Source organism: Trichomonas vaginalis, chromosome I (genome assembly GCF_026262505.1).
Source record: "Trichomonas vaginalis G3 chromosome I, whole genome shotgun sequence".
In the NCBI taxonomy this organism is placed as follows: Eukaryota; Parabasalia; order Trichomonadida; family Trichomonadidae; genus Trichomonas; species Trichomonas vaginalis.
In genome coordinates this window covers 4,537,206-4,551,744 of record NC_067203.1, presented here as the reverse complement: position 1 = coordinate 4,551,744, position 14,539 = coordinate 4,537,206, and the positions used below count along the sequence as shown (strand labels likewise).

The 14,539-nt window shown below is 31.7% G+C and overlaps 2 protein-coding genes and 2 pseudogenes across 4 annotated transcripts, besides 2 other annotated features; 2 read left to right on the top strand and 2 right to left on the bottom strand.

Annotated features, from left to right (window-relative positions):
• Positions 1-5,875: part of a mobile genetic element that runs on past the window's edge.
• Positions 226-1,450, bottom strand: TVAGG3_0928470 (annotated as a pseudogene). The gene has a single exon. A coding segment is annotated over exon 1 (1,225 nt).
• On the bottom strand, positions 3,180-4,791 carry TVAGG3_0928460 (annotated as a pseudogene). The gene has a single exon. A coding segment is annotated over exon 1 (1,612 nt).
• A 2,938-nt stretch (positions 5,876-8,813) lies between the features above and the next one.
• TVAGG3_0928440 (uncharacterized protein) lies at positions 8,814-9,716 on the top strand (the record flags this gene model as incomplete). Its single annotated transcript, XM_001330292.1, has 1 exon — positions 8,814-9,716. One exon carries the CDS (start codon positions 8,814-8,816, stop codon positions 9,714-9,716), a length of 903 nt encoding a protein of 300 aa, XP_001330327.1.
• A 2,014-nt stretch (positions 9,717-11,730) lies between these two features.
• On the top strand, positions 11,731-12,405 carry TVAGG3_0928430 (protein ubiquitination; the record flags this gene model as incomplete). Its single annotated transcript, XM_001330293.1, has 1 exon — positions 11,731-12,405. The coding sequence occupies one exon, from the start codon at positions 11,731-11,733 to the stop codon at positions 12,403-12,405; it is 675 nt and encodes a 224-aa protein (XP_001330328.1).
• A 1,424-nt stretch (positions 12,406-13,829) lies between these two features.
• Positions 13,830-14,539: part of a mobile genetic element that runs on past the window's edge.

Genomic DNA, 14,539 nt, shown 5'->3' with positions numbered 1-14,539 from the left:
TTCTATGTCTAAGTCTTCAAATTTCGCACCATTTTAGTCACAATAGCAAACTTAACTGGTTCGATGTTCCAAACTTTGCTGAATGAAGACTTTTCAAAATGGTAGAAGTAAAACATTCAAATATGTGAATGGGTCTAGTTCTTCTTTAAGTCCTGAACATGTACTTGTTTACTGAAATATATTTCGTCATCTTTTCTATCGGATAAAAAATATTTTTTTTTAAATTTACTCAGAAAAATTTTTCTTGTATATACACCATTCTGTACGTCTAAAAGACTTTTGACATTGCCAAGAATGTACGTTTAGAAGCTGCCATATAACCATATTCTTGACAATATTGTTTATATTCATCATATAAAGACTTTCATCTAATGACACAAAGTCAGTTTCATCTATGAACAGTTCATATACACTCTTGTTTGCTTCTAACAATGTTTGTCTCTCTTCGGTATGTGGAATTTGTCTTGGATTGAACTTAGAAATATCTAATTCATGAAATATGAGAACAAGTGGTTGTAAAAGTCAGATGTCAAAGTTTCTGCTAAGTCGTCAAAATATTCTGTATCTTGCATATGAGAATCTGACGTTCTGACAACTACATATCTCTGTCAGAACTTTCTAACTTCATCGGAACAGCATTGTTTGAAACCATAATGAAGTTTGCAACATTTTCACAAACTCTTTGGTCTTTATACTTTCTTTCAACAACTCCAACTTTGTCTGTTATAAGACTCTTCAAAGCATCTGAGTTCAAAACTTTTGTTGTATCTATACTTTGAAGTTCATTGCAAACTATAAGTTTCATATTCTCTATTGAGGAGTTAAACTGCCACAGATGTTTTCTAAGTTTGTCATATTAGGGTTCGAATAACCTTCTAACAGTTTGCATAAGATATCTGTAAAGAATGTGTTCTTACCTGTTCCTTGTTTTCCAATTATAATGAGAGCAGTTTCATTTTTAGCACTTGGATGTTGTAAGATGTTTGCAAACCAACATAAGATATACTCATAAACCTTTTCGTTTCCATTGCATATAATTTCTTTGACATGGTCTAACCAAGCTTCTATAATATTTTCTTCCATTCTACTTGTTCATATTTATATCCAGTGAAGATAGAATGAAGTTTGGAGAAGGTGTATAAAACTTTATACACGAACTGAAAAATCTTCAAGTTTTAACAATAAGATATCCCAAGCATCTAACATCTTCATGCCAACTTGTACGACTTTATTTTCTTAAGTTTCTGTCTATATTCTTGTTCTGAAACTATTGTTGCTCTTGGTTTGTTAAAGACAACATCCCATTCTTTCATGACATAACATTCTGGGCAGAGTCAACATAAATGACTAAACGTTTCAAATTCTCGACTGCTTTGTTATAGTCTCTAAATGGACACATATTTCTGAATGCTTGGAAGTCATAAAAATCTGAAACATCTATTCTGTACATTTTTATAAAAATAAAAAAAAATTATTTTTTTTATTCTTGACTTTGTTGTTCCATTTGTTGCATGTGTTGTTCTTGAGCTATTTGTTGTTGAAGTTGTTCTTGTAATACAATACTTCACCAGTTGCATCTTCCATTCGAAACTTTCTGCCGTCATTGACAAATACATAGGACATAAAAGTTTTACAGGAACAAAGTTTGCGTCAACTAATGTCAACGTTATACTTGCCAAAGTGTTTGAGTTCACTAAGGTTGAAAATTCTGCATTCGAATGAACAATAGGCAAACCAGCAGAGAAAGTATTGTTTATACGCATAAGTATCTTTTGGTCATAATAGTTTCTGTCGACATTCGAATAACACTTTGAACCTAAGTTTGAAACAATATAAGATTGGTGTGCTTAATGTCAATGGAATAGACATTCCTTGTATGACACCTTTTCCTGTTATAGGAAACTGTTGGTAGTAAAAACCAGAAATAAGTTTTGTATTATAGCTCATATCGTTTATAGTAAACTCAGTCGGACATCCAAACATAATGAAACCTGCTCTAGTTGCAGCACATGTTACACCCGTACTTAAAGTAAAATAAGTCAACAAAACCTGTTGTGGTATATCTGAGTAAGTATCTTCAAAGGAGTATTTTTTACCATTCACAACAATAAAGTCTTCTGGTGTCAAAAGAGCAAAACAGGCTTTAGTCGTCATTGTGTTTAAGGTTAGTTTACAATATCGTCCTTGAGGACTTTGTAAGTTTGTTGTTATATAATTATATGACTCAGGGTTTTTAGTCGTAATAGTATAAACCATTATGTCTTCTGCCATTTACTTAGCAAATAAATTTTAATGAAATGTTGTGGTCCAAATATTTTTATAACGTCTGGGAAACTATATTTTAAGTTCAACGTTTCACTCCTTTCATAACGTATATCTTGTCAATGACATTATATGAAACACCACAGCAACCAATGTCGGGTTCTATTTCTTTGATGCTTATATCGTCTGCCTCTGTCAAAAGTTTCAATAGTTCTTTCAAAACTTCATGAGTGCAATGACATATGAGTTCACTTTTACAGGGTTGTGTTCGAACAAGTTTAACATTATACTTAAAGCTTGACAAATCTTCTCCTGAGTTTGAAGTTTGTCTTTCAGTTGTTGGTAGTCGTTTCGAATATCTGCAACAGAACTTAAGTCTCTGTTAACTTCAGGATATGTTGGTTCTTTTACAGGAACAATTGTTATACCATCTTCGTCTTCGTATGGTTTCCCCACTTCAACATCTCTGTCTTTGACATTGACAATAACACTTTGACTGTTTGTTTGAGTTGGTGAATTTAACTTCACATCTGCCACCGCCATTAAAACCTTTTGAACACTTACGCTTCTATTTTTCGGAAATGACATTTTACTTAGAATAAAAAGATGGACGTATTCGGAATCTTATTGAATTGAAGCAGAACAAAGTTTATACTCACAAACAATACAAATACATTGACAGAATATTCTTTACACAAACAATGGAAAATGTTATAGAATAGCAATATTTGCTGAACCAAAATATTTTCATAAAGCAAAGAAAGTTGGTATAACTGAAATGGTGAAAGTTCTTGAAGCAGACAAAAATATAACTTCAAAACTTACAGATATTACTAAAGGAAAGTTTATAATATAATATTATGTCAAAACTGGCGTACTGTCAATATTTGACGGAGAGAAGTCAGTTCAAGAACAACTTACTGACCTGCTGCCAAAATCTGCTCGATGGAAGCTGTCGTTATGCCAATCTGAGGAGCCCCAGCAGGTTTCATCGAACGAATCTTCAAAAGAGCATTATTCGTGAAAAGTGCTATTGGTTTTGTAAACTTCTTTGCTCTCAATTCATCTGGACCGTCTCTGTCACCAGTATATTGTATTTGAACTGTACCAACAGTTGAAATACCACCCATAAAGTCTTCTGAGTCAGCAAATGGAATGCCAAGCCAAAAGTTTGAACGGTCTCCATTTGTATATTGAGTTTTTTGACCTCCTGTATGAGTCCATACTTTCACATATGGCATAATAGAACTTTGCATTTCAGGGTTAATAGTTGTTGTGAAGTTGTTGTTAAATTCATAGCATCTAATGTCAAGTTGTATGACCTCATATCCTCAACTGTAGAATATTCTTCTCTTGGATAATATTTGCCATCTATGTTTATATGATATTTAATACCAGGGTTGTAGAAACAAGAATAGTCATTTATAGTTCGTCTGAACAGTACAAACATAGTATCTGCATGTTTCATTGCAGTTGTTAAAGCAATATCTGTTCTTGCACCTGCGGCTCCTGGATTTTGGTTTCCAACTTCACCTGCAAAGTCTTTGACAGATATTTGGTGTATAGGGAACATAAGTGGAACTGCAATATATTTGGCAGCTAAAGCATTTGAAATATCTGGGTCCAACATATAAACGGCAAGTCTGCTTTCTATTCTCTTGCATTCAAATTTTTCGCATGTGAACTTAACTGGGTCCCATACGTTTGCACCACCATTATCCTTCATATAGTAGTTTACTTCATTGTTGAAGTTTGAGAAACCAAAGTCTAAGTCAACTTTGTTTTTGCGAAAGGCAGCGAATGTTTCCTGAGCTGTTGCTTTGGCTTCAATAGTGAATGGGTCTTGTGTTGGTGCAATGACTAAGTTATTTTTGCTTGGAGTAAGTTCGATAGAAATTTTTCCTGCCCAGTTTGGCAAGTATCTTAAAAACCTGAAGATGAGGAAAGATGACAAAAGAACTCTAAGTTTCAGTTTTACTTTGGTTACTGCTGCTGCAGTTTGTCCAGAAAGGTTAACATAAACTCCTGGAACGTTAGGGTCAAGTCTTCTTATTTTCTCAATAGTTGCATACTGGTCTGTTTGTTCTCTAGCTTGTGGTTGTACTGAGTTCTCAAAGCGAACCATTCATAGTTTGCCCATGTTACTGTTTGAACTAAGTCAGAGTTAGAATATATCTTATATCCCATGAAAACTTCTGGAGCATATTGGTATCCGACATAGAAAATTCCATTGCAACCTTTCTTGTCAGACAACTTGGCAGAAGGTTTTATTTCAATGTCTTGTTCCACGTATAAGAATGAGTTGTCAATAGAAATAATATGAAACCTGTCGCAAGCAATATCTACTGTTGTTGAAGAACTTTCTCCAAACTCACCTACGTTTCCATAAGAAACAGCAGTTGTATATTCGTAAGTTCCAGGAACTATTTCTGACCTTCTAATGGCATTGTCGCATTCGTTATACCATTCGGAAACATTTCCGTTCATGGCATCCAAAACTGTTGGCGTTATATTCTGAGCGGCGTACATTTCATATGGTAAAAATATAGAATAGTTGGATTTATATGTCATAATAGAACCCACTCGGACCAAGCTTTACTTTCTTCCTGACTGAGTTTTAACTGAATCTTTAACTCTTCTTTTTCCTTCATTGCCACTACTTTCACTAGATGAAGTTACTTCTTCACTACTTTCACTTTGTCCTACTCTTCTCTTCTTCTTTGGTGCCGCTTTTGGTAACTTGCCCTCTGCTTCAAGTTGTAGCATCTTTGCCTCATGTTCACCTAGTATGTTGTAAATTTCCCATGTCCTTTTTGCCTTTGGGCTCTGGTCGCCCATCTCAGGTAACCTATATCCTAGAAAGATTTTGTCATAGTTTGTATTTGAGTCTTCGCGTATTGTTTGCATGACTCTTTCCTGAGTTTCCGGTTCAAGCTTTCAAACAGAGCTTGTCCATATGGAATAAGCTCGTTTCCAAATATATGTTTTGTAGCCATTCTGGTTTTCTTTCCATGTAACCAATAATATCTTTTGTGAATGGGAAAGCTTTTACCCAACGTTTCAGGCTTGCGTCATTTATTTCTGTAGTTGGTTTATTTTGTCAAGGAACATGGTTTTCAATACTAACATTTCATTTGGTACTGTCCATTTGAGTTTTCTTAAATATTCATCCCTTCTCAGTTCATTGTCTGCAAAGTAAGTTTTTATGACATTTTGCAAACTTTCGTTTGCAAGGTCATGTACAATAGGTTCTCTTCCTTCTCTCTCCCTAACTTTCTTTCTAAACTCTTCACCAAATATACCATCTCTATGGTTCTGTGTAGTTCTTTGAGATAAATGTTCTAGAACGTCAGGTGTTATATTTCCCTCAGCCATGTTCATTTCATACTGGTCCAAAATATCTGCATCTTTCATATCTTTCAATGGCATTAAAGCCGCGCTGAAAATACCCGTTATATCTGGTTCACCATTCACTTCCATTGCGTCTACAACTTCTTGGAATTGAGGTGTAAGTTTATGAACACCTATCCGGATTAGCTTTATGACCCCATTTCATTGTAGTTCCATAGTCTGCAGAAACAAAAGTAGGTTTGTTTCCATATTGGTTAGGTTCTGAATGAACTTTAAACAATGTTTCATTTCTATATGTTTTGTTGAAATTTAACCTTTTATTTTCACCGAGTTCAGCCAAAGATTGAACGTTATATGGTCGTAAGTAAAAAGGATTATTGTATTTGCGTACATTTTCTTTCAGTACTTCCATTCTATGCTGAATATTTTCATCTGATGTTGGAGTCTTTTGTATGTCGTGAACATTTTTCGATATTCTTCTACTATGTCAGCCGAATTTTTCTTAGACTCTTGGAAAGATTCCATATTCTCCTCATACTCTTGTTGAGGGTCAAGATTTTTCGGCTGTTCCAAATCTTCATCTAGTTCTGTGAAGTTAGTTTCCAAAGGAGGGACTTGTTCGTTTCCTTCAGGCTCTTCTAGCTGTTGTTGCTGAACTATTTCTTCCATGTCTGGTTGTATCTGAACTTCTTCCTGTTGAGTTTCTTGTACCTCATCTGCTGGCATTTCATATATTCCGAGACCGTTTTTAACAAGTTCCCTATCTAAGTCATCCGGACTCATAAACCTTTCTTCTTTCGTTCCGTCTCTATTTTTTACGCGTTTCATGAAGAGAGTTGAATTATCATTTAGCTCTGACATCAAATATCTCGGAGTAAATTCATCCATGTCATTTGGATGATATGCTATTAAATCATATCCCTTAGCGAGTTTGTATTTTCCAGGTTTGAGATTATATCCGATTTGATGCTGAACCATAAAGCTAAATAGGTTCGGGTCAGTATTTCCTTCCTTGAACTTTCTAATAGCTTCTTTATATCTGTCACTAAAGTCAAGAGTATCTGGGTAACCATAATCTTCCTTAAGCATTTTTAAGAATTCTTGGTTTCCTTTTTCTCTACTTCTTTTATGTCCTTGCTCTGTTTGTGGTTGTTGTTGTGCAGGGTTTTGAACTGTTGGTTGTTGTGCTGGTTTTGGTTGTGGTGCTGGATTTTGAACTGTTGGTTTTGGTTGTTGTTGTGGTGCTGGATTTTGAACTGTTGGTTGCTGTGCAGGGTTTTGAACTGTTGGTTGCTGTGATGGATTTTGAACTGTTGGTTTTGGTTGTTGTTGTGGTGCTGGATTTTGAACTGTTGGTTGCTGTGCAGGGTTTTGAACTGTTGGTTGCTGTGATGGATTTTGAACTGTTGGTTTTGGTTGTTGTTGTGGTGCTGGATTTTGAACTGTTGGTTGTTGTGTTGGTTTTGGTGCATGCCTGTGTCTGTGTCCATGTGACGATGTAAATGTTTTAGGTAGTCCTGGTGCAGGTGCTTCTCTTGGAGGGTTTGGTGGTATATAAGTTCCACCAGCTGGCACATATGTTCCATCTGCAGCATAATGTCCTACCTGGCTTTTCGTTTTTAAGAAAGCATTTACTAGGTCTGTTTTGGTCTGTTGTAACTCTTTTTCTTGACTTTCCACAACAGTTGCTCTAACGGCGTCATAGGCACTTTGAACTGCCTGTCTCGTTGCTGCATCTGTTATTTTCGTCATATTTTGTGCTACTTCTCTTAACTCTTTGTCGAAACCTTCAGACTTCAGTTTCTTTCCAGATGAGAAGTCGTTCACTAGTTTCACCTTACTATGAAGAGCTTCGAAGGCATTCTTAAAGTCAGCATTCATTAAAGCTTCATTTGAACTGTCTTCATCCGCTTGTATTTTTGTCCTTATTGACCCTATAAGTTGGGCTGCTTTAGCGTTGGCTTGGGCATCTAACCAGTCATTATTAGCTTTTATAATATCTGCGCTTTTCATTGCCTTTTGCATGGCTGCGTCGTTATTTTTACTTTCTTGTGCTAAGTTTTCATACTGTACGGTTTGGTTTTGCAACTGTAAAAGTTTTTCTGCCTTTACATTTGCTTCAACTTCTTTTTTATACTCATCGCTATCCATATATGTCTTCATGGCTTTTTGTTTTATCTCTTCATCTTTCAGTACTTTATATTGAGTAGTATGGTTTTTCAAATTTATAACATCTTGTTCCATTTTTGCTACTTCTGCTGCTTTTTCTGACACTTTTTTCGCATATTCCTCTGTACTTAGTTCTTTCAGTTGTTCTTCTTTCTTCTTTTTCTCTACGTTTAACTCATTGAGTTTCTTTGTGTGTCTGTCATATTCTAGTTTCTTTTCGTTTTCACTTATTTGTTTCTGTATGTCTATGTTTGACTTTTTGACATCTGTTATTTGATTTTTGAGTGAACTCAAATTCATTTGACTTTGAGGGTTATAAGCTGTTCCGTCTGCAGCTCCACCATAGCCTGCCATTTTCGCTAAAAGTGCCGCTCTTAAACCTCAACTCTGTGCACCAATAACTCGGTTTAAAAGCATAGGGTTGCTTGACATTTGTTGCAACATAGTGGGGTCATTCATCATTTGTTGTTGCAACTGTTGTTGTGGTGTCAGTTTTACTATTGGATGTTTCAATGCTCCCTTCCTCTTACGTATATTCTTACGTAGCTTACGTGGCATTTTAAGTGAAGTTAAAAAGCGGTTTTTGACAGATGTTTATATGACACTTTTTGTTCAGCACAAAAAACTACTCAGTCAAAGTGTTGTCAGTTTTGTAAAATAACCGTCTTATCTCATTCTATAAGGGGAAAAGGCTTCTCAATGTATACTTCCTTGGAACGCCTGTAACTTTTCCTGTAGCGACGATAGACCCTTACTTGTCCGGACAAAGTTATACTATTTTGAGCGCTCTACAAAAAAGTCAACGGCGACGACTCTCAAAAACCGTTGTGTAAAAAGTTTTACCGTTGGACAAAAAAGTATATATAGAAAACAAAAAACGTTTATAGTTCATTCAATATTTGAGATAAACCGTTTTTCCAACGGTAACTATTAAATAAAATAAAAAAATAGAGGGGGTCTCCGTTGACGAAAACGGTTTATCTCAAACTTTTCTATGAGTGGTCCGAAAAAAAACAGTTCATTTTTATCTAATGGAAGCCAACGCTGTTAACCACAATTCAAACATTAACAATTCTCAACCGCTAACCAAAGCCAAAGCCCCACAACCTCCAAGAACCGGCATAGCGGTTAGAATAACCACCAAAAAGTCTAACAGCGAATTAAGAGAAATTCTTCAACAAATTTGCTCTAAATATCTCAAAGACGCCGAAGAAAACACACAACCAGACGCTACATACAATACTCAGTTCTGTGAAGTTCTGAACAAAGCAATTACTAGTTCAATTGAACTTACTAAGACAATTCCAAGTCCAATTGAGCTTAGCGATGTCTTAGTTCAGTATTTTCCAACATTTACTAAGCTTATAATGTTGAGAACTTTATACCAAGTTCGTCAAAATCTTCCTCGTTACATCCAACGGTCATTCGACACGAGAATTGCCGAATTCCAAGTCTTTAGTTACGGATATGACGAAGATGAATACGTTGACGAGTTCGGAGACAACTGTACAAAATGGTTTGAATGTTATACGACAACACAATTTGAATTCGACTTTCTCGAATTCAACGCAGCAACCATTCATATCATTGCTCTTTACCTTTCCGAACAACAACAAGACCTCGCAGATGGAGATGTTGTTACTGTCGTCATGAAAACTCCTGAACAATTCGGAAAAAAGAAGTCTCTAATTGCCAAATTCGTTCCAGGACATCAGCTTTTCCAACGCACAGAAGTCTTCTGTATTCCTGGAACTAAGTTCTTTGTCAGGAGCGAACTCAAAGAAAGATATAATGTGTCATTCAATTACACATTATATAATGTTTTCGACCCAGAAGAAGGCTTCTTCCCAGAAGCAATGGAGGAGGAAGAAGAGGAGGAGGAAATACAAGACTCTATCCAAGAAGAGTCCTCCGAATTCACACCAGAAGACTAACAATTTTCCGAATAAAAACTTCATTTATACTAAACATCTTCGGGGCTAGAGGGCGCAACGCGCCTGGAAGCCCCACTTACCTGACCTTATGTGTTATAAGATTTAAAAAAAAGTTCAAATTAAGAAATATAAATTTTTTATTCATAAATCTAATAGTAGAAAGTACAGTGTATTTCACAACACTTAAATTATGGATTATTGAACTGTGGTAATGAAATAATGTCTATAATTGAAAATAAATTTCTAAAACCTGAATTTTTTTAGGAGTAGCTCGAGCATTTGTTTGTCTGATGAAAGCAGTCTTGAAGTTTATGGTAAGCGAAGGAATTTGGTTTTATCGATATTGATGATTAACTTTCCATAGTAATATGGAACATCATCCTAAATATAGATGTTTTACATGATATTTATATTTGATTTGATTAAAATTTGAGATTTGAAAATATAAAAATGCAAATTATTGAATAATGAATCATTTTCGTCATTTATTGTAATTGTTTGTAATGTAGAATTGTTTGTAATCGATATTAGTTAGCTATCATTACTAACTATTTTATGTTTTTATTCATATTTACCTTTAATAAGTTTGTCTTTTTTCATAATTCAAAAGATTTAATATTCAAAATATTGATTTTTAATGAATTATAATTTACTATATAAAGTAATATTGTATCATTCATATGTTACATCTATAACCTATTTTTTAATAGATTATTAAAGATTTTTATCAAACAGTAAATATTCACAACACTATTATAGTGGATTCAATTATATATAGTACATAGGTCAATAAAAATGTATCATGCATATCATTCTTCTAATATTTTTTTGGAATAAAAATTTTGACTTTTTTGAATGAAATCTATAGTATGGTTAACAAAGCATCGATGTTATAAAGCGATATCTCTATATTGTGTTGAATATTTTTAAATTTTATTATCATTCAAATCTTGATTCGTATATAATTCAATAACAAATACACGTTCATAATATATATTAAAAAATTAATAATAATTCATTTGAATTATATAAATAAATTCATTTATTGGATGATTTTGTTTGATCCGTATTTTCAAAGGAGTTTTGATAAATAATATTCATTGAAATATATATAGTTTAGACAATAATATCTTGTGAACTATTAAAATAATAACAAACACATATTTTAATTAAAATATTCACAATTTATCTTACCAATTAAGTTGTTTTAGGATATATGAAAGATATATTCATATAATAGATGAGAAGATTCTGAATTATAAATTTCATACCTATATTTTTAAACATTCAGGAAATGCACAATTGATTTCACCGAAAACTCGTTTTTGCCTAATATTAACTCTTGAGCATCTATAAAAATCTGATGAATCGCTAATGACACTATTAGATTTTACAATTGCACTATTTTAAGATATTCAATCAATGTTCATATAATAAAAATGGTTTTCTGTGTGCACCCTGATAATATATTATACGTTATGTTGCGTAGAAAATGAAATAAATCTGATGAGGTCAAAATACATGATAAACATAGCAAATTAACTTTAATCTATTTTGAAAAACATATTAATAATTGTGAGCTGTACAAAATATTTCCCAAATATTTTGTAAAGCTCACAATTCTTAATATGTTTTAAAAAAATATAAATAATAGTGTTTGTAATAATAATTACATTCATATATGTCAATGCTATCATATCACAAAATAGCAATATCTAAGAACTCATATTCATCCCTAAAACTAGCGTTTAGTATCTCAGCAATCTCTATCGTCCTTTACTGACGTGGAATTGGTTTTTTTTTTGTACGTTATAAAAAAATTGGTATACCCCTCAGGATATTTATCAAAATTTATTTGAAATAACAGATTATATTAATAAAAATACCCTTATTACCTAAATGTAATAACATTTGAACGAATGTTGGGTGAGAAACAGTGGTTTTACGAGATTTTGTAAACTTCAGAATTTCATTTCTTAACGCTAAAAGTGCCACAGCCAAAATTTTCACAAAGATGTCAAGTTCTGAGTCACCAAATGAAATCGGATGTGATTTTAAAGACATCAAACCAATTAAAGTATTCGAATACCCCAGTCAAGCATCAAAAATTATATTGGGCGTCGATTCCAATAATATTTTACAAATATCTTCACAAATTATCGAATTAATTACAAATAACAAAATATCTATCCAAATGGCACTTTATTTGATTAATGTTTTTTCACAAATTCGTGTTAAAGAAATTAAATTATATACGGAACTTTATTTAAACATATCAAACAAATTCTCATGCATCATCCAGCCGAAATATTTGAAATTGGCAACATTATTATATTATAAAGGCCTCAAATTTGAAAACTTCGAACCTCAAATAACAGAAGAAGAAATTATGAATTTATATTCAACAGAATCTCCCTTATACTATATTGCATGGGATAAAGTTGACGATCTTAAATCTAAATTCCCAAAACTTGATGTTGATAAGGAGATAGATGATATCACACCACTTGACTGTGCACTTAGATATGGATCAGAATTGTGCTTCAATTACTTGAAAAATTTAGGAGCTAAATACACTAGAGACTCCGAAGAATATGCTGTTATAGGCGGAAATAAAGACATTTTTATGCAAACGATTGAAGATGGTAAATCATTTGATAAAATGATTAATAGAGCATTGGATTATTGAAACTATGAAATTGCTGACTATCTTAAATCAAATTTTGGACAAACTCCTGATTCAATAGCAGAAAGTATGCATTTCGGAAATTATGATATTGCATCTTATTTATTATCTAAAGGAGAAGATGTCAACAAAATTTTTAATCTCTTTCTTTTCATATTTATCATTGTTTAATAGCATTCTCTTTCTCATCATATTAATCATTGTTTTATTGGATTATCTTTCTCATCATATTAATCATTGTTTTATTGGATTATCTTTCTTTTCACATTTATCATTGTTTTATTGGATTATCTTTCTTTTCATATTTATCATTGTTTTATTGGATTATCTTTCTTTTCATATTTATCATTGTTTTATAAAATTCTCTTTCTTTTCATATTTATCATTATTGTATATAATTCTCCTTTTTTTCATATTTATCATTGTTTTATAAAATTCTCTTTCTTTTCATATTTATTATTGTTGTATATAATTCTCCTTTTTTCATATTTATCATTGTTTTATTGCATTCTCTTTCTTTTCATGTTTATTATTGTTTTATGACATTCTCTTTCTTTTTATGTTTATCATTGTTTTATAAAATTCTCTTTGTTTTCATATTTATCTTTGTTTGACGACATTCTCTTTTTTTTCATATTTATAATTGTTTTATTGGATTATCTTTCTTTTCGTATTTATCATTGTTTTATATTATTCTTTTTCTTTTCATGTTTATCATTGTTTTATTATGTTCTTTTTCTTTTCATATTTATCATTGTTTTATGAAATACTCTTTCTTTTCATATTTATCATTGTTTTATGAAATTCTCTTTATTTTCATATTTATAATTGTTTTATGATATTCTTTCGATATTAATGAATGCCCTCTTAGTATTGCCATCAAAACGAAATCAATAGAAATTGTCCAATTCCTCGTTGACCATGGTGCAGATGTTAACATGAAACTTATTCTCTTTCTTTTAATATTTATCATTGTTTTATAAAATTCATTTTCTTTTCATATTTATAATTGTTTTATTGGATTATCTTTCTTTTCGTATTTATCATTGTTTTATATTATTCTTTTTCTTTTCATGTTTATCATTGTTTTATTATGTTCTTTTTCTTTTCATATTTATCATTGTTTCATTTGATTCTCTTTCTTTTTATATTTATCATTGCTTAATAGCATTCTCTTTCTCATCATATTAATCATTGTTTTATTGGATTATCTTTCTTTTCATATTTATCATTGTTTTATATTATTCTCTTTATTTTCATATTTATCATTGTTTTATAAAATTCTTTTTCTTTTCATATTTATCATTGTTTTATAACAGTTTCTTTCATTTCATATTTATCGTTGTTTTATAAAATTCATTTTCTTTTCATATTTATAATTGTTTTATTGGATTATCTTTTTTTTCATATTTATCATTGTTTTATATTATGGCATTCCAAACGGGAACCGCGGTTGGTTACCATGGATTTCCGTCACCGGTCACATTTTAAAGATTTTTTAAGCCTTATAAAAATATGCTTTGTAAATCATTTTTTGTAAATCGGCAAAAATTTGGTAATTTTCTTCAACTAATAAATCTGCGAATAGCATTTATAATACAAGAACAATCTTTTAAAATGCGTTTGATTCATTTTTGTATAATTTCATATAGGCACATATATTCTTCCGGGACTTTCCGTGATTTTACCGTAAAATCATTAGTTTACACCATTTTTTCCGTATTTTGAATAGTTTACTGCACTTTTTCCGTAAAATTGAGTTACGGGAATCCGCAAAATTTCCGGACCTCATTTTTCATAGAATATAATAATAATATTTGATAAAAAGATATATTATTTATATTTTTGATTTTTGAATTACGGAAAAAGTGAATTGATAACTTGATTTTTTTATATGGTTAATTTTTCAAATGATATTATGAAGATCTGAAATATTAAAAGTAAAAAATTGAATTACGGAAAAAGTGAGGTCAAAAGTGAAATAAATTTGCAGAACAATTTTCATTGAAATAAGCTTTATTTTTCATTATTAATAACAATGCAAAAAAATATTATCACGGGTTCAAAATTTAAAATTAAATATTTTAATAATTTACATCTTATTCTTTATTTTATATTTAACCCGTGAAAATATCAT